The 19273-nt window shown below is 53.7% G+C and overlaps 2 protein-coding genes across 2 annotated transcripts in view; one reads left to right on the forward strand and one right to left on the reverse strand.

Moving 5' to 3' along the window:
- The window catches only part of RPL4 (ribosomal protein L4), a 182388-nt gene extending 168435 nt beyond the window's left edge, over nt 1-13953 (reverse strand). Inside the window, exon 1 of the mRNA XM_076004502.1 lies at nt 13936-13953. The gene's annotated coding sequence lies outside the window, so the exon portion shown is untranslated. The remainder of the gene's footprint in view (nt 1-13935) is intronic.
- The window catches only part of SMAD6 (SMAD family member 6), a 73528-nt gene continuing 67590 nt past the window's right edge, over nt 13336-19273 (forward strand). Inside the window, exon 1 of the mRNA XM_012758685.2 lies at nt 13336-15203. Coding sequence (XP_012614139.2) covers nt 14393-15203 — 811 coding nt within the window. The 5' untranslated portion in view covers nt 13336-14392. The remainder of the gene's footprint in view (nt 15204-19273) is intronic.

Here is a 19273-nt window from a genome sequence, read left to right on the forward strand (position 1 = left end):
ACTTTCACCCACAGACAGAAAGGTGGAAGGGGGGCTTTGCAAATTTCCGGTGATTGGTGTCTGGGGTGCGGAGAGCAGATCCATCAGGACAGCACCGGTGATGCTGTGGTCACAGACACCCCTCAAATCCCAGTGTCTTTTTGACAGCCACGATTCTTTTGTGTCTGTGCACTATATGGCGGGTTAACAGGGTCCTCTGTTCTCCGCAGTCACTAAAGGATCCAGCAGAAGGAAGCTCCGCATCAGCATGCTCCCATAACGATGGCGGCAGGGAAAAGGGAATGTGGCGAACCCCACCTGGCTCTTAAATGTTTTGCCCAGAAGGTGTCTCACATCACTACTGCTCATATCTCGTTGGCCAGAGCGAGTCACACGGTCACACTTGAGTTCGAGTGGCTGGAGAAGTACAACCCTTGCAGAAATGAGAGGACTCAACAGGAAAACCCAACAGGGCCAATAACCACCATCAGCAGTGTAGACCAGAGGGGCACTTGGGCTGAATGCAGCTCACAGCCACAGCTCAGTGTTTTAAATATTTTTATATGGTTTCTGACATTTGTGACATCAAGATATGTCACAGATGAGTCTGTAAACCTGGCTAGATTTGGAGTTTGGACCACCAGGTGATAATATCTTAGTCTACTCAGGCTGCTATAATGCAATGCCATAGACTGGGTGGCTTATAAACAACAGAAATGTATTTCTCATGGTTCTGGAGGCTGGGGGGAGCCCAATATCAAGGCACCAGCAGATTTGGCAGACACTGGTGAGGGCCGGGCTCCTGGATCATGGATGGCTGTCTTTTTGCCGTGTCCACGGAAGGTGGAGGCAGCTCTCTGGGGTCTCCTTTATCAGGGCACTGAGCCCATCCGTAAGGCTCCACCCTCGTGACCTAATCGCCTCCCAACGCCTCTCCTCCTAATACCATCACGTACTGTAATTAAGTTACGACTCCTGAGTTCTGTGGGGACACAAACATGCAGTCCATGGCGGTGAGCCCCGTTATTTTGATAAGGATTAAGTTGGTCAGATTATAACAGAAAAACTCGAAGTAGCAGCAGCTTCCATAAGACAGATGTTTCTTTCTCACACGAAAGAAGTCAAGAGATTAAACAGGCAGCCCAGGCCTGGAGTGGTGGGTTCAAAAAGCCATCGGGGCCTTTGGCTCCCCTCTGTTTCTGCTCCGCCATCTTCAATGCATGGCTGCCATCTTCGGTGCATGGCTGCCATCTTCGGTGCATGGCTGCCATCTTCGGTGCATGGCTGCCATCTTCGGTGCATGGCTGCCATCTTTGGTGCATGGCTGCCATCTTCGGTATATGGCTGCCATCTTCGGTGCATGGCTGCCATCTGCACGGGTCACACCATGGTCCCTCACGGCTTCCAGGGCTCCAGCCATCACATCTATACTCTAGGCCAGGGAAGAAAAGGTTGAAGGCAAAAAAAGGGTGCTGCCCAGCTGACTCCGCTCCCTTTACCCAGCCTTTCCCGAAGTCTCACACAACGCGTCTACTTATATCTTATTGACCAGGAACAGTCACACGGCTGTACTAAGGGCACGGGAGAGTTGAGATAGTCACATGACTAGGTTCAGGTCAAGTTAGTCTTTTTCCCCAGGATAAAATTTGTCAAGTTAAAAACAAATTAAATGTGAATCACCATTCTGCAATTAAAGAGAAAGGGAAGAATTGAGGGTGCCGTAGGCACTGAGCAGTCTCTGCCACTGGGCCCGCCATCCCGATCGTCTAGAGTGGAGAAGCAGGTGCCTCGCTTGACACTGGGCCTGAGCTCACCAATTTGCCACAGGCCCCACCGCTCCCTAATGCCCGTCCAACACTCAGTGTCAGTTACTATTGGTCATCGGGCTTGTGTTTTATTTTTTCTCTCTTAATGGAACTAAGAGGAGAAAGAAATATATCCTATTTCTGTGCCTTTATTAAAAACAAAAATAGCAAAAGATATACCAAGAGAATCATATGTTTTAAGACAAATAAGAGAGGAAGCATATTTCCCTGGGGAAGAGGAAAATATTCCCGGCTGTGTATCATGCAAGCAAGGTGTGTTGAAAAAACTGCAGCTTAGCATACCATCACGAAACAGCTGATTTGCTTTACTTACCACTCTGGCCTGGCAGGCATTTTACTAAATGTGTCACTCCCTGGGAAGACAGGGGACCTCGTCCTCTCTGGCTCTGCACAACTCGTTCCTCCTCCGAGTTGGGGAGGAGGACAGCCCCATTTTTTCCAACTCCTCTTACCCTTCATTTGGAATGATTTTGCCCTTCTTTGTATTCAGGGCTTATTTTGAGCAAGTTCAAAACTGCCTTGCAAAGTTCAAGATCATTATGGCAGGCAAAAATGCAGTGAAATAGCACACCACTGTCAGTTAATTACTAAAAATCCTTTAATAGCTGACATTATTATAAATTATATACCCATTATGACAGGGACAATTGGGCTCTCTGTTTTTCTTGCCCTGGATTAGAACCCCAAACAATGCTGTCTTGTTGGGGAGAATGACCTGGTTGCACTTGGAGGCAAGTTGGGAGTTTTCACGGGCTACCTTTGCTGACCACGGCAGCCCCCGGGCCCCTGAGGACACCAGTTCCTGGGTGGAGATGGGGCAGCTACCTGCGAAGGCCTCAGAGCCAGCCCTCTCTCTGTCCCCACCCCTTCCCCGCTGCTATTCCTCCAAGAGTCTCCTCCCCACGGGCCCCCAGCTCCCTCTGCCCTGCTGCCCGCTCCTCTCCCCGGGGAGGCCCAGCCCGCACAGCCCCTCTTCCACGCGGCCTCCTTCCTGGAGCTCCTGACACACGGGAGGTTGGTTCCTCTGTGTCTTTGGAGAGAAACGCATAAAGCACACATCTCAAGTGTGAACCCGGATGATTTTCCATACGTGTATACACCATGGAACCCCTTCCCAGACCGAGACAGAATAGCATATATGTCCTCTCTTAACTTAAAAGTGTCACTGGGCACGAGAATCCCCTCGGGAGCATGTGAGACATGCAGCCTCTGACCTAACGCAGACAGGCTGACTCCGTGGGCCTGGGGCGGCCTTCGGGGAGAGGGGCTGCCACCAGGAGTCCCTGGTCTTAGATGTCACTGAGGTGAGAAGCCGTTCGCTGGACAAGGCGGGTCATTCCCGTCACTCCTGATGTCGGCGGGTACAGGCGTGGCGATGCAGAGCCCTGCCTCCTTAGAATCACCCAGGGAGCTAGAAAACAAAAACAAAAACCACACTCGGACCCCCTACCAGATATTCTAATTAAACTGGTCTAGGTATTGAGCATCAGCATTTTGTAAAACTCCAGGTGATTCTAACACACAGTCAAGGCTGAGAACCCCTGAGCAGAGGCTTCACTCTGAATTTTAGTCTTCCCCTACCTGCTCCAGACTTATACGAAGAGAAGGCCAAGTGACCGCACCTCCCACCACTGCCTTCCGCCTCTTCCTCCGAAGGGGCCAAGGTTCCTGGCTGTGGTCAGTGTTACCAAACGCCAACCACGTACCTGGCCCACCTCCACGACACCCCTTCCATCTTGGGGACAGATCTGCCAATGGTGATGGGCATTTATTAAGTACTGCACATTATTTCTAATCCTCCAGGCAGTGCTGCATTTTAGCAGGGAGCAAACTAAGCTCAGGAAGCCTTAGTGATTGCCTTAGAGTGGCCCAGAGGGTAAGTGCTGGAGCTGGGACCAAATCCAGGTCTTTAGGGCTCCAAAGCCAGCGTGTGCTTGCCCGAGCCAGGCTGCTCCTAGAAGCACTGCCTGTTTATTGACTGCCAGCCATGCCCAAGGCATGGGCCCAGGGCAGACTTATCTATTCAGCACGGCAGGCACAGTGCTTAGGGCCCATGATTACTGTTAGGGGGCCTACAAAATGTTTTCATTTTAATTTTCTTTAAAATCAGAAGAAAAAATGAATAACAATAATGACTCTATACCAACAAATGCAGCCTGGGTTACATTTGTCCTTATGCCAATACACTTGTAAAATATATTTAATTTTTTCTCTTTATGAAAGTAGGGGTCTGTGAATACCAAAGAGTCTGAGGCCTGTGGAAGTCATAGTGTAGCCCTGGACACAGGCCTGGGCTCTGGAGCCACTGGTGACCAGGTCCCCCAGCCCCTTCCCAGAGCTTGGCTTGTGCTAGTGAGAGTTAAGGCAAGAAATGTTTATTGCACACCTTCTGCGTGCCCAGCTCTGGGAAGTAAACAAGGGCAGAAAGCCCTGTCCTGGTGTGGCTAGGAAGAGAAGATGTACACACAGGAAACCCAGAGCAAGACAGGACAGGATGCAACGCTCCGACTGTCGTCACTTCTTACTTATATCTCTTCTTGTTTTTGTCATTTCATTTGTCACTTACTCAATGTCCTGCTTTGCAGGTTACTGAATTCTTTCGTGTATTTAATTCTTCAGTCAACAATTCTTTTGTTGATTTCTTCCTTTCTTTAACAAATATTTAATATTTTAATATTTCTAAACATTTGATTTAATTGTTTTTTGTTGTTGCTGTTGTTTTTAGAAAAAGAGTCTCCCTGTGTTACCCAGGCTGGAGTGCAGTGGCCGTTTGCAGGCGCGATCGTAGCTCGCTGCCACCTTGAACTCCTGGGCTCAAGCGATCAAACCACCAGACTCTGACTTAGTCAGTTTTGAATGGGTCATTTAGCCATGGTGCAAAAATTCAGAAGGTACTGTAGAATGTACACCAAGAAGGCTGAGGGCGGGAGAGAGAGAGAGAGGGAGGCCTCTTTTGTAGTGAAGTTTCGGTACTGTTTAGATCTTGTATTGGGTGCAGGTATTACCTATTTAATAGAATACATTAAAACAAGCAAGCAAGCAGAGAACCAGATGGGTATGGGTGAAAAGTTAATTCACCCAGGTTCCAGTCTCTCTGTTCCCCTCCCCAGAAACAACCATCCTTACCAGCTTATTATGTATCTTTCCAAAGACATTTTATGCCTACACAAGCATATAAGCTTCTTAAAAAAATGTTTGCAGGCCGGGCGCTGTGGCTCACGCCTGTAATCCTAGCTCTTGGGAGGCCGAGGCGGGCGGATTGCTCAAGGTCAGGAGTTCAAAACCAGCCTGAGCAAGAGCGAGACCCCGTCTCTACTATAAATAGAAAGAAATTAATTGGCCAACTGATATATATATAAAAAAATTAGCCGGGCATGGTGGCGCATGCCTGTAGTCCCAGCTACCCGGGAGGCTGAGGCAGAAGGATCACTCGAGCCCAGGAGTTTGAGGTTGCTGTGAGCTAGGCTGACGCCACGGCACTCACTCTAGCCTGGGCAACAAAGTGAGACTCTGTCTCAAAAAAAAAAAAAAAAAAAATGTTTGCAAATTGTAGCAGACTGTACACATTGCTATTCCTGACTTAATATCTTGATATTTTTATACAGAGGGCTGCCTCTTGTTTTTTCAACAGCTGGATGATATACCATCATTTCTTTAACTAGATCCTCTACTGATAATGTTAAGGTTGCTTCCAAACTCGTTCTTTTTACTATAAAGTAACCTTATGGAGCATAACTCCCCACTTCAGTCACACAATATGTAACCATATACATGTATCATTTCACCACATGCATCTATATAGTTTACATATATAAGCTGGAATCACAGGGTCAACAGGTGTGAGCATTGCTGCAGGGAGGGGAAGCTGGTACAACTTCTCCTGGGAGACCAATTGGGCCATATCTATCAGAAGTTAACATTTGTCTCCCCTCACCCCCCCCCAAATTCTGCAGCACCTCCTGGGTGCTGGGTTAGGGGTGGGGACATGAGGAAGACTCAGGCTTTGCTCTTGAGGGTCTCTCTGATGTGGACAAAATGATCTCCAGCCCTGGGAAGGAGGAATGTACAAATGTCAGGATAGTGCAAGGACTGTAGCCTTGGGCTTGAGAGAGCGAGAGCGAGAGCGAGAGCGAGAGCGAGAGAGAGAGAGAGAGAGAGAGAGAGAGAGAGAGACATTTGCTCAGATGAAAAGAAGGAAAGATACTACATTCCAGGCAGATGGACCCGCATGTGCAAAGTCTGGGGTATCAGAGAGCAGGACATAGATGCAGAACTTTGGAGTGTTCCAGAGAGCAGCCACTCTCTTGATCAAGCTCCATGTAGTGGAGGGGAGATGAAGCGAGACTTGCACTAACAGGGCCAGGACTCCTCTTTGACCTGTTAGCCATGGGGATCCATTGAAAGCTTCTCAATCTGGAAGCCTCAAGGTCAGAGAGCAATGCTGAAAGGTTCTCTCTGGCCATGGTAAGGAGGGGTGATTAAATACAGACATTTCTTCAAATAAACTCCTAGTCTCTGAAGGGCAGGGCTCTCTGCACTGAATGTCTTTGGCCTATAATACGTTTCCAGTAGAAATGCTCTGTCTGTTGAATTGCAGGCAGGCACCAAAATGTGCATATCCCTGGGTACTGTTTCTCCAATGAGAGCCTCTGCATTCTCCTGAAGGTCGGGGGAGTGAGCCAACCAGGAGGTGCTGGGATTGAGTCTTGGCCCAGTCTGAGGTCCTGGTCTTGATGCTGTTCACAGTGACCGTGACATTCTTTAGAAGTCTCCCATCTCCATTCAAAAACTCATGATGATTTTGCATTCTATTCCCTGGTATATCTGGGTTAGCTCTCATATTAAAAATAGAATATATTATAAATATAATATAAAATTAAATTTCCTTAACATCTATGAATCTATGAGACTAGCTCTCCAGAAAAATCCCTTGACTTTTGAGAGGCCCCAGGTTAGCTCAGTTTGAGGGGTTTGGATTCAGGTAACCTGGGTTCTCTGTAGCAAATCCATAGTCCTCTCCCTGGCCTCTGAGCAACTGCTTCCATGCCTTTAACAACTACGAAACTCGCTGCACTTCACTCATTCACGCCTCCATCCATTCATTCATTCACTCCATAACATGCCGGGTGTTGCCCTTCCTTGTGGATAGGAGCAGAATAACAATAGCAGATCTATCTGCACTGCACATATTATCTCAATCAACTCTCAGAATGACCCTATGAGGTGGGTACTTATGGTTAGTAAGCTTATTAATCAGCTCATTAAGCTGCTGAGTTCTGCAGTGTGCCAGAACTTTGCTCACGTAACTCCCACCTTGGTCAAGTTGGTGTATTTTACAGATGAGGAAATTGTCCCAGAAGTTAAGTAGTTTGCAGGGTTGTTGTTAGTTTAGTGGCTTAACTTGGTCGTGATGGATGGACTCCATGCTCATTTCACTAATAATAGCTACCATTCATTGAGCACTTATTAGGTGCCAGACACTGTGTTAAACATTTAGACCTTCAAAACAACCTCCTAATATTATTACTATTACCAGTTAAGTCTCAGGCTCCCCATCTGTAGTTTATAACCTGGGAATAATATTTGTACTCCATTGGGGGTTGTTGTAGGAGGTACAGGAAGTTGCCAAAGGCCACAGTTAAGAGATGCCCAAACAGGATTTGAACCCAGATCTGTTGGGCCCTGCGGCCCAAATCCTGCACCATTACTGCCCAAGCCCAGGCTGCCTGGGATGACTATGGTAAAACCAGCAATCAGTTCAGAGGGGCTATGGTAAGAGGTACCACAATTTAGAGGAAAGACAAGGAAAAATTATTCTCCGAGAAAAAGTAGTGAAAAGCAAGCAAGCAAACAAAAAACCTAGAGGATGAAGTTAGGAATTGATTAAACCAGTATTCCCAACATCACATGGTGGTCCCCAGGGTAATTTCAGGTGATGCACAGAAAAACAGATTTATCTATTTAATATGTTAAAAGATCTATATTTTACTTTAAAGTGATGAATATAAGTAGCGCATTTGTGACTTCATGGATATTACTGCTTATGACACGGCTAAATAAAGGTTGTGAATTGATTTAAAAGATTTAATAAGCATCACTAACACGTGTATAGTGTTCAGGTGTTCTCTTACACGTCCAAAGGTTTGACTATCTGCAGGTATATAAAATGTTTGGGATCTGACTGCTGTCCCCTACCCCCACTGCTCCCACCCTGGTGCAAGGCTCTGTGGCCTCTGGCGTGGACCACTGCCACAGCCTCCTACCAGGCCTCGCTCCTTCCTCCGCCCCTGCGGTCTATGGGAGCCTGTTGAACCAGAATGCAGATTCTGTCCCTCCCCTGCTCAGAACATGCAAGTCACTCCCATGTCACTCAGAGTACAGGCCAAAGACCCAACCATGGCCTACACGAACCTACAATCTACCCCCCAGCATTTCTCTGATCTCGTCACCTCTTTGGTACTCCTGGAACATGCCAGGCAGGCTCCCATCTCAGGGCCCTTGTCCTTGATGTTCTCTGTGTCCGCAATATTCCTCCCCCAGATAGTGTCATCGCTAGTCTTCCCACCACCATTAAGACCTTGCTCAAATGTCACCTTCCCAGGGAAGCCTCCTCTGACCGCTTTCTCTAAACCACAACCTACCCTCTCCTAGAATTCCTCTCTCTTCTTCTCTGTTTTATTTTTGACCTTGGCACCTTTACCTTCTGATACATTGTTACCCTGATTATTTTGTTATGGTCTGTCTCTCTTCCTGTTACACTCCTTGAGCTCAGGAATTCTGTGTTTTGCTGACTGCAGGATCTGGAGCACCTAGAAGCAGCCCTGGCACCAAGTAGGAGCTCAGTAAGTAGGTGTCACACGAATGAACACAGCGTTCCATTCATACACATGTGCATTTTTCAAGGGAGAGGGGGTCATCAGAGCTTTGCAAGGGCTGTCTACCACTGCCCAAGAGTCACCCATGCCCCCCATTCCGGGCTATGTTGACCAAGTAGATTTGCCTTCCAAAGGGGCAGACAATACCACTGGGGCCTACAGTTGTTTTCCTTAAGAGTTAATAAGTGGAACGCTGGTTTATCCATCAGTCTCCTGTGAAGTGAGTCACAATGAGTCAGTGGCCCTGCCAATCTAACTAACCATAGTGAGAGGTGGCCCACGCTCCCTCTGTGATGTCTGTGTTTATGAGCAGGGCCCCTGGATCCTGCCTCCTCCCACCACCTGGAAGCAAGCTCTGCATTGCATGATTGCTGCTATTTCATACCTTGTGCCTTCCCAGCCAGTATAGAAACTTCCCAAGGGCAAAGGATTGGTTTTCTTCTTTAGGACTAGGTGTTAAGAAGATACACACTCACCTCAAGCAGCCCTGGGTTCAAATCTCCACTCTGCTATCTACTGGCTATGTGACTAGAGACAAATTACTTAACTTCTCTGCTTCCTTCTCTTGAAAAATGGGTCTAGGGAGAATAACGCCTTCTTTGCGTTGCTGGGAGGATTTGATGAGATAGTGCATGTAAGTGCCTGGCACGGGGATGAGCATGGAGATCGGTTAAGTGAGGGTTTTATTTCAATCCCCCCACAAATATTTACTGAGTGCCCACTATGTGACAGGCATACTAGCGACCAGGAAGAAGTGGGGCAAGTGCTGTCTTGTGGCATTTAGTTTCTTCGGTGGCACAGGCAGAATGGCTGTTTGTGACTCCACTCCCTCCTCACGGCTGAGGGTGGCCTGTGCCCGATCGTTTCACCGTCTCTGCGCCTGTGGGGCTGACATCCCAAGGCATAGGAGAGCAGAAAAGAAACGACACGGACATTTCCGTCATGGACCGCAACAAGCCCTATAAAGGGGAATCACACAGTGCTTTGGTGGAAACGCTGGCGGAGTGAGGGCAGGTTTGAATCTGAGGGGTCAGAGTTACTACTTTGTGAGTTATTTTGGGAGTTTGTGACTCGGTGGGGAGGCATGCTGGGACCCCACCTTCTCTCTCCTTCCCCCCCCCCAATCTCTAGGGAATCGGAGCTTGTTTTGGGTAGGACAGTCTAGGAAGGAAGGTGTTAGGCTGTAGCCAGGGCCCTGTCCTACTTAGGCCCTGTCATACACACCCTCTAGTGGCCAAGATGCACGCCAGGCCCTAGGAATCCGAGGACACTGGGACTCATGGTCACTGCCCTTCCCTTCCTTTCAAATGCAGTTATCCCATATTGAGGGCTCATTTTGGGTCCTCTTGTCATTTAAATTTAGCAACCACTTCCAGCATGATTCCTATTCCCACTGTACAGATGAGCGTCGTGGCAAGGCTTGCAGAGTTGAGGGAGGTAAGCAGGGTCAGTACTGAACTCAGGCCACCAGTCTCTGCCTCAGTACTCTTCAGGCATCATCTCTTAGCAACCCACGCCCCACCACCAATGCCACAGGTCCTGGTAGGCGAGAGCCCAGGCCAAATTTTGCCCCAGTTATTGCCCAGGGAAGAAGGCAGCCCTTCCCAGAAAGGTCACCCTTCAGTATCTCCTTGGCCCGAGGCCATGGGAGCATAGAGCATAGGCCTGACGTCTTTCAGGCCGCTCCCCCAGGAAGTCTGCGGGAAGGGATGCCTCTGCACCTCAGGGAGGTATGGGGTAAAGAAGCCACATGTTTGCCCCCAGGGAAATGCACCGAGCATTTGTGGAAGCACGTTCATCCCTGCAGGCAGGGGATTTGCTTGGGGTTAACTGCAGGTAACCTCTCTCCTTCCTGCTGCCCAACCCTTTGCTTCCCATCATACACCCATAGCCCTGCTCCAGCCAAACTAGATGGGGTTGAATCCCCGCCTGCCACTAACTACAACCTTGTGCAGGTTACCCTGTGCACGCCTTTGTGCCTCAGTGTCCTTATCTATAAAATGGTGGCACCACCATACCTATTCCCAAAGTGTAATGTGGAGTCTGGGGCCTCAACCCATAACACTTTGATTCAGCAGGTCCATGTAGGTGGTCCTTGGGCCACATTTTGAAAATCATTGCCCTGAAGACTGTGCTCTGGCAACGCAGACCCACTGGCTATTTCCAGCTGTTGGGTGTGAGCACGCATGCTGGCTCACGCCCCTCAGGTTTTTTTTTTTTTTTTTTGAGACAGAGTCTGGCTTTGTTGCCCAGGCTAGAGTGAGTGCCGTGGCGTCAGCCTAGCTCACAGCAACCTCAGACTCCTGGGCTCAAGCAATCCTCCTGCCTCAGCCTCCCGAGTAGCTGGGACTACAGGCATGTGCCACCATGCCCGGCTAATTTTTTATATATATATCAGTTGGCCAATTAATTTCTTTCTATTTATAGTAGAGACGGGGTCTCGCTCTTGCTCAGGCTGGTTTTGAACTCCTGACCTTGAGCAATCCGCCCGCCTCGGCCTCCCAAGAGCTAGGATTACAGGCTTGAGCCACCGCGCCCGGCCTCCATAACACTTTGATTCAGCAGGTCCTTGTAGGTGGTCCTTGGGCCACATTTTGAAAATCATTGACCTGAAGACTGTGCTCTGGCAACGCAGACCCACTGGCTATTTCCAGCTGTTGGGTGTGAGCACACATGCTGGCTTACGCCCCTCAGGTTTTAAACGTTAGCACTCTCAACACTGTCCTGTGTCAATGGCAAATTAAATGGGCATGTTACCGTGCCTCACTCTCCTCTGTAAATAGAGGTAATAGTAGTGCCTATCAGGGTTGCTGTGAGAATTAAGTAACTAAGTCCTGGTAATGCTTGGAACATTGCCTTGCCTACAGTAAGAACTCAGTAAGCAGGAGCTATTATTATTGTAATCCACAGGCAAGTGAGCAAATACCCTGATAAAAGGAGATATTTCACATGGAAGTATTTGTATTTTAAGATGCACTAATTTCCCCAGTGGTAAGAAGTGACTGAAAGGGGCCACATGACTGGCTTCTGGGGTGCAGGTCACGTTGCTTTTTGGGTGCTAGTGACACAGATATGTTTGTTCAATTATGAAAATTCATCCTGCTGTTCACTTGAGATTTGTGCACTTAATATGCATGGGCTCCTAGGGCCTTCGTGGCTCTGTGAAGCACGCCACGAAGGGCAGGCATCATCATCCGCACTTTTAAGCAAGAAACAGGCAAGGACGGCTATTTCCTTGTAGCCAGAGTAGTAGGGGATGGGTGTGGGGAAGTTTCAGTCTGATTCTTCTTTGGGGAGAGCGCAGTGGAACAGTACCTGACTCCAGGTAAAGCTCATCAGACAGTAGTGACTCCTTTCTGCAAATACTGCCCTTCCCCGGCGCGCACAGACCCGGGCCGGCCGGGGCCTCGCGCCGCTGCTCGCTCACACGGCCGGCCCCGCGAGTGGGCGCCCCGGGGGAGACCCGCGCGCCGGCGCCCCGCGGCCGCGGCGGGGGAATGGCGCCCAGCCCGGGCCAATGGGCGTAGCGGAACCGCTTTCATTCAGCGCGGGGCCGGCTCCAGCCCGGAAAGGGGCGGGGCGCCGCGCCGGGGGTGGGGCCGCCGCGCGCCGGGGAGGGGGCGGTGCCGGCCCGCGCCCCGGCCAATCGGCGCCGCAACCGGGGGGGGAGGGGGGACCAGGCCTTTTTTCCCCTCCGCGCGGGACCAATCCCGACTTTACAAGCTTGAACTTTTGCCACCCTCGGACGAGCTAGCGCGCCCGAGGAGGTACCCCGCCGCGCCGGCTCCAGGGGCAGGAGCGGCCTTAACCCTTCCCGCGCCGGGCGGCCGGCTCGGCCGCCGCGCCCCCAGCCCACCGCCACTTTCGTAGGGAAATGTCGCTAGGGAAAGCACAACCCCTCACCCGCAGCCCTCTCCGAGGTGCAGAGAAACTGGCGAAGGGGGAGGAAGGAGTGCCCGGGCTCGAGGGGGCCCGGGACCTCCGGCGGCCCGCCTAGCTCCGAGGGAGGGCTGTGGCGGCCGAAAGGAGCCAACGGGAGACACTCCCTGCCTCCACCCCACCCGCTCCAACTCCTCGCCTGCGGCGAGTCTGGAGTCCCAGTGCGTGCAGGGTCCCGCGCTCCCCGTTTGGCCCTGCAGAGCGACCCCCGACTTTGCACAGCCCTCGTGCCGTCACGCGAGATCCGCTACCCCAATATAGCTACCCCCTGCTCCCCAGAGACGCAGTCCGGGAAGGCACGCACGCACACCCATTGCTATCAGCCTGCCCTGGGATGGGGGTTTGGACCAACCCTAAAGTGCAATGTGTGTTTGTAAGTGTGTGCACGAGCCAGGGAGAGGCAAAGCGTCCCGGTTGCTTCCGAGTCTTGGGGGTCCGCCGAGTCCTCGCGCGCCTGCCCGTGGTTTGTGTAACCGTGTGTGTGCGCGCGCGTGAGCGTGTGTATGTGCGTGCTTGTGCGTGGGCTCGCTCGCATCCGTGCCCCGGGCGCAACGCAAGCCAGAGAGCGGGCCGCGGGCGCTGTCAGGCCCGGGGCGGGGGTGCTGGGGCGGGCGTGGGGCGGGGGCCGGGGCTCGGCCCGCCCCGGGAGCCGGCCCCTTGGAGCCTCCGGCCCTGCAATGGGACGTGTTCTCCTTTAAGAGTTAAGAAACTTGAAACCTTGTTTGCGCAACAATCAGCGCCGCGGAGCCGCCAAAGTGTCTAGACTGGCATATGATGGGAGGCAGCCAATGACTCCACGGCGCTCCTCCGGGGGCCCTCAGTGTGCGTTTGAGGAGAACAAAAAAGAGAGAGAGAGCAGAACTGGGGAGCGATCGAGGGAGCAGAGCCGAGAGAAAGAGCCGCCCGGCGCTGCCTCGCCAGACCTCGCAGGGACCGCGGGGCCACGGGGAGGCACTTTCGTGGAGGGGGGAGGGGGGCAGACCTCGGCAGCCGCGGCGCCCGGAGCGTCCGAGCTCAGCGTGGGGCAGGCTGCGACCTCTGCCTCGGTGGATTGCATTTTTAATTAAGGATTCCCAGCAGCTCTTTGGGATTTTTACAGCTTCCACTCATGTGTTGACACCCGCGTTCTGGAGGAACTCGCTCCAAGTGCATCTAGCTCCTGGGACCCGAGACGGAGTTGGCCTTCCGTGCATGCAAATCCAGGGATTTGGGTTTTGTTTGGGATTTCTTTTTCTTTCTTTTCCTTTTTTTTTTCTTCTTTTTGCAGGGAGTAAGAAGGGAGCTGAGGATATCAACAAGCCTGCCCTTGGATCCTGCAGGAAAAGCCCATGTAGTTTGCGCTAGGGTTTTAAAGGCAGGACTTTCCAGACGCATTTCGGGGTTCGGCGCGAGCACTTTCTGCTGATGGGCCAGCCGCGCAACTTTTGAAGGCTCGCCGGCCCATGCGGGGTCTCTCTGGCGGCGCGCCGCCTGCAGCCCCCTGGAAGCGTGGGGGCTGGAGTTGCTGAGCAGCCCAGCCGCCGCGCTCCATGTAGCCGCTGGCCCGCCGCGGACTGCGGCTCGGCGCGCGTCCCCCGCCGTCCCGCCCGGCTAGCTCCCTCATGTTGCAGCCCCGCGGCGCCCCTTCGACGACAGGCTGTGCGCGGTCTGCGCGGCGCTCCGCGGCGGAGCTTCATGTGGGGCTGCGGCCCGCGCACCCGGCGCCTCGCTGAGGGCACGGACCCCCGGTAACCGGAGACCGCCTCCCCCCCACCCGGCGCCAAAGGATATCGTATGTTCAGGTCCAAACGCTCGGGGCTGGTGCGGCGACTTTGGCGAAGTCGTGTGGTCCCCGACCGGGAGGAAGGCGGCAGCGGCGGCGGCGGCGGCGAGGATGGGAGCTTGGGCAGCCGAGCTGAGCCGGCCCCGCGGGCACGAGAGGGCGGAGGCTGCGGCCGCTCCGAAGTCCGCCCGGTAGCCCCGCGGCGGCCCCGGGACGCGGTGGGACAGCGAGGCGCCCAGAGCGCGGGGAGGCGCCGGCGCGCGGGCGGCCCCCCGAGGCCCATGTCGGAGCCGGGGGCCGGCTCCGGGGGATCCCTGCTGGACGTGGCGGAGCCGGGAGGCCCGGGCTGGCTGCCGGAGAGTGACTGCGAGACGGTGACCTGCTGTCTCTTTTCGGAGCGGGACGCCGCCGGCGCGCCCCGGGACGCCAGCGAGCCCCTGCCCGGGGCGGCCCTGGAGCCGGCGGGCGGCGGGCGGAGTCGCGAAGCTCGCTCGCGGCTGCTGCTGCTCGAGCAGGAACTCAAAACGGTCACGTACTCGCTGCTGAAGCGGCTCAAGGAGCGCTCCCTGGACACGCTGCTGGAGGCGGTGGAGTCCCGCGGCGGCGTGCCGGGCGGCTGCGTGCTGGTGCCGCGCGCCGACCTCCGCCTGGGCGGCCAGCCCGCGCCGCCGCAGCTGCTGCTCGGCCGCCTCTTCCGCTGGCCCGACCTGCAGCACGCCGTGGAGCTGAAGCCCCTGTGCGGCTGCCACAGCTTCGCCGCCGCCGCCGACGGCCCCACCGTGTGCTGCAACCCCTACCACTTCAGCCGGCTCTGCGGGCCAGGTGAGCGCGCCGCGCCGGGCGGGGGCCCCTCCGCGCCCTCTGCTCTGGCGTTCTCTCCATCCCGGCGGGCGGGCGCAGGTGCGGGGCCCTTGGAGCGAGGGAGCCCCCGGGGGGGTTCCTCACCCCGGCTGGGGGAGTGGGTGTCCGAGCACACACATCAAAGGGCGGCTGCATCTCAAGGCTTCGGCAAACTGTAAGGCAAACTTTAAAGCGCACAGGTTGGGGTTTGTCTGTGCAGCTTCGGGGACGTGATGTAAGCTCTGACTTCGCTGAGAAAAGGCAGGGCAGGCCAAGGAGAAGCCAAAGAAATGGGCTTTCCCCCTTTGCTCCGCACCCCAATTTCTGAATTTACCCCGGTTTGTGCCCAGGCTTCTAGCATCTGTATGCATATGCGTGTGCCAGTGTTATGCTTTTCTGTATCCAGGGAGCTATACCTTGTAAAAGTGGGTGTAGACAAATCGTAGTTCGTAAAATGTCCCACTTGCCCTTTGTATATTTTGGAGCAAACCTTTTGCAGGGTAACCCGTCTCTGCAGTGGAGGCCACTCTCTTGCCCTGATTATCCCCAGCATCCCTTGGGTGTCAAATGCCAGGGCCCTCCGCCATCATCTTTGTCAATTTGTGTGTGCAGCTTTTCTATAGAGTTGAGGGTCTTGGAGGTATCTGCAAGTAGGTGGGGAAGCCAGGTATTTTATTACCTCTGAGAACTGCCCCCCTTCTTTGTTCTCCTCCTGGGATTTCCTGCGTACACCCCGCCCCCAGCCTTGCTTACCTGGGCAGGCCCTGGGTGCTGGAGCAGAGGTGAGGACAGTTGGAGGCCCCAGGTGGGTGAGGAGGTTGCAGTGCCCCTGCTGTGACCTCTGCTCTGTGCTTGTGGGGGGCACATCCCTTTTATCCTGCAGGTATCATCTGAGGGATGTATGTGGATCTATTAGGCGGCTTTGGGGGTTTTGCCAGGAGGTGGTGGGGTAGGGGGGGTGGAAGCTTGTCTGGCCTGGGAGGGCTTTGAGTTCCTCCATTCTGACCTCCATGGAGAGAGTCAGCATCCAGTCTAGGGGCACATAGAGGGTCCGATCACAGGTCTCCTGGCTCTGTGAATTTGTGCCAGGTGTCTTGTTTGGGTGTGGGGTGGTGGCTGGAGAGGAAAGGAAGTTTCCCCTCAGTGGTGGTTCCTGAATAGAGGGCATTGATGGGGTGGGGGTGGGGAGGGGCAGCATTGATCAGGCGTCCTGCCTGCCTCCCACGTGTCACGATGGGCCCAATTTAGGGGCTTCGGCAATCCCTGACCTGTGGCCTGTGCCAGGCTTTCAGCTTTTTCCTGTTCCTGACAGCTTCCCCGGGAAGTGGCTTTCTCTCCTCTGCCACCCCATCTCCTCCCTGCCTGTGGGGAAAGGAGCCCTATTTGTGGTTTTCTTGTCCCTGGTCTTTTTTTTTTTTTTTTTTTTTTTTTAGTAGAGAATAGATGGTGGGGCCCACTCCACTGTTCTGTAAGGCCCTAGTGAGTATTTCCTCTCTCACCATGTCGGTGTGCCAGCAAATGTTTGTTGAGCACTTACTCTGAGCCAGGCACTGTGCTGGGTGTTGTAGTTGGCAGAGTGGAAATTCGAGTAGGATCTGTGCCCTCAGAAAACACAATCCCATGGGGGAGATGGGGAAGAGATGGGGGGAAGATGGGAAGTGCGCAGGGCTGGGTCAGTGGGTCTGAACTACCTGAAGTGGTAGGGGCTGTGTGTGTGTGTAATCAGGTCACCTGCAGCTCTAACCAGACCCGGGGCCTTGAATGATGGTTCACAGGAGGAGAGGGCCAGCCGGGAGTCAAGGTGCCAGTCAGGCTCTGGTGGTGGGCAGGAAGCGGAAGAGTGAAAAAGTTGGAGACAATAGACAGGACTGGCTCCTGCTCCTACCCCTTGGACTAGGAGTTGGTTGGAGGTAGCCTTGGACAAGTACAGGTTGAGGGAGGCTTGTCACGTTGCAGTAGAACACTTCTTGACCATGGACCTGGTCCTAGGCTCTGCCCAGCCAATTACCTGCAGCTTGACCTTGGATGAGTTACCACTCCTCTCAGTCACCTTACCCATAAGTGGGGGAGGCTCTGGGCACATTCTCCACATCTGATTCTGGACCAAGTGTGGGGAGTTGACTCCTTCCTCCTCCCAGAAGGAGGTGCTGTTGCAGGGGCTGCAGCACCCCAAGTCTGTTCGCCTGCTTCTTGGCCAGCTGCTGGCCTGTGGAGGCCCCGTTCAGCTACCTTGGGGGCATCCGGGGAGACCAAAGATCTGGGAAAAGGTTCCAGTATGTGCCAGGTTGACCCTCTTGCGGCTGGGACTGCGACCTGGGGGAACCCTTTGCTGCCCACCCCGCCCCTGCCGCCTGGCCGCCAGCCTGGCTCCCTAGCTGGGCGGGCGCATAGCTGGGGCTCAGCCGTGCGCGTCCTGATAAGAAAACTGCTCCTTCCAGGTCTCAGAGGGAGAGGCTGGGGCATGGGGCAGACAGACAGACAGACAGTCAGACACACACACACACACAGAGCAGGCACACAGCTAGGGAGCAGAGTACACTGAAACGCCCAGTACCGAGGGACACCCACCTGGCACCAGCCACCCCAGCCTCCCAGCCCCGCCCCAGTGGCAGGAGGCCCCTTCCTTGGCAACGTGGACCCCTGCTGTTCAGAGCCAGTGCTGCTCCATCCATCAACTTGCTTCCGGGCTTGGGGCAAGTTTCCTTTCTCTGGGCCTCTTTTCACCTCTGTGAAGTGAGGGGCCTTGGACAGAATCCCTGAGGGCTGGTGGTGGGATGGAGGCAGGCTGTGCAGGCTTTCCTCCCCTCCCTGCCCGCGCCCCGCCGGTCCTCTCGGAAACTGGGGACGTCCCTCTGCCTCCCCTGTGTGTCCTGTACCAGGAAAAGCCAGTTCGTGGAGCTCGGTGGGTGCCTATGTGGACGGAAATGTGGAGAAATACTTTAATCACAGCTCTAACCTGTGTTTATAGAGCTCCTTTCTCCTGAAAGTATCCATTAACTTTGGAATAAATCTCCTGCTCTTTGCTTCACCACTTTTTTTTTTTCTGTAATTATATTCAGTAAATTACTATTATCCAAATTGCGCCCAGGAAAGAGAGACAGAGCAAGAGAGAGAGAACTTCTAAACGACTGGAGGAGGCCGCCTAGGAAAACACAGGGTTCCCAGGCCAGGACGATAGGAATTAGAATGGGCTAGAAAGTTTTCCTTTTATTTGGCCTGGCATTATCCCTTTGAAATGAGATCAATTTCAAGTTGGGCTTCCAAGCCCCCGCCCGGCCTGCTCGGCCCCTAGGCCTGCTTGTCTGCTCCTCCTCACTCCTCCTGGAGGTGAGGAAGGGGTGATAATGTGCAGTTTGCCTCTTGCTGGCGCCAGCCGGCTGTGCTGTTTATCTGGCTGCCAGGGGAATCTGGGCAATTAGGCTCAGCCGGCCTTAAAGTGCCAGGAGCTCCTTTTCTGCCTCTCCCGTCCTGGGGCTTAGGGTTGAGCCTTTAGGTTCTAGGGGCGGAAGGGACGGGCACTGGGGAGGCCCCCCTCCCCCCATGGCCACCCTTCGGGAGGGGGGAATCTTGGAGGCCCAGGGAGGCATGTGGATTCTTTCCTAAGCAAGATGCTGAGCTGCAGAGATGGGGGTGGAAGGTAAAGTCCCAAACTGAAACCTTGCCAGGCACTGGGGGGAGGCTATGAACTCTCTTCTGGCTTTAGAATTTGGGTCTAGATCCCAAAAGGCTAAGTACCCCCTGGGGGCTCACCAGAGGCACGCCTGGGCTGAGCTGAGAGCTAGCCTTCTGGCTCACTGGCCCCTGGCTGACTGCTCTTGCTTCTGAAGGAAGTTGGAGGAGATTCCTGAAGTTGTGCCCCAGGCTGTATGTCTGAGGGGGCCGAGGGAGTTTCTGATGCTCTCCGTTTCTGCCTCTCTTTCTTTCTCACTTCCATGTCCATTTCTTTCAGCGAGGCCTGCAAGGCTCCAGTTCTCCCATTAAAGTTTAGAGCATATTGGTTGCTGTTTTAAAATCAACACAACTTTTGCAACTACTAAGACAACTTCAAAGAG

This window comes from Microcebus murinus, chromosome 6 (assembly GCF_040939455.1).
Source record: "Microcebus murinus isolate Inina chromosome 6, M.murinus_Inina_mat1.0, whole genome shotgun sequence".
NCBI classification, from domain to species: Eukaryota; Metazoa; Chordata; class Mammalia; order Primates; family Cheirogaleidae; genus Microcebus; species Microcebus murinus.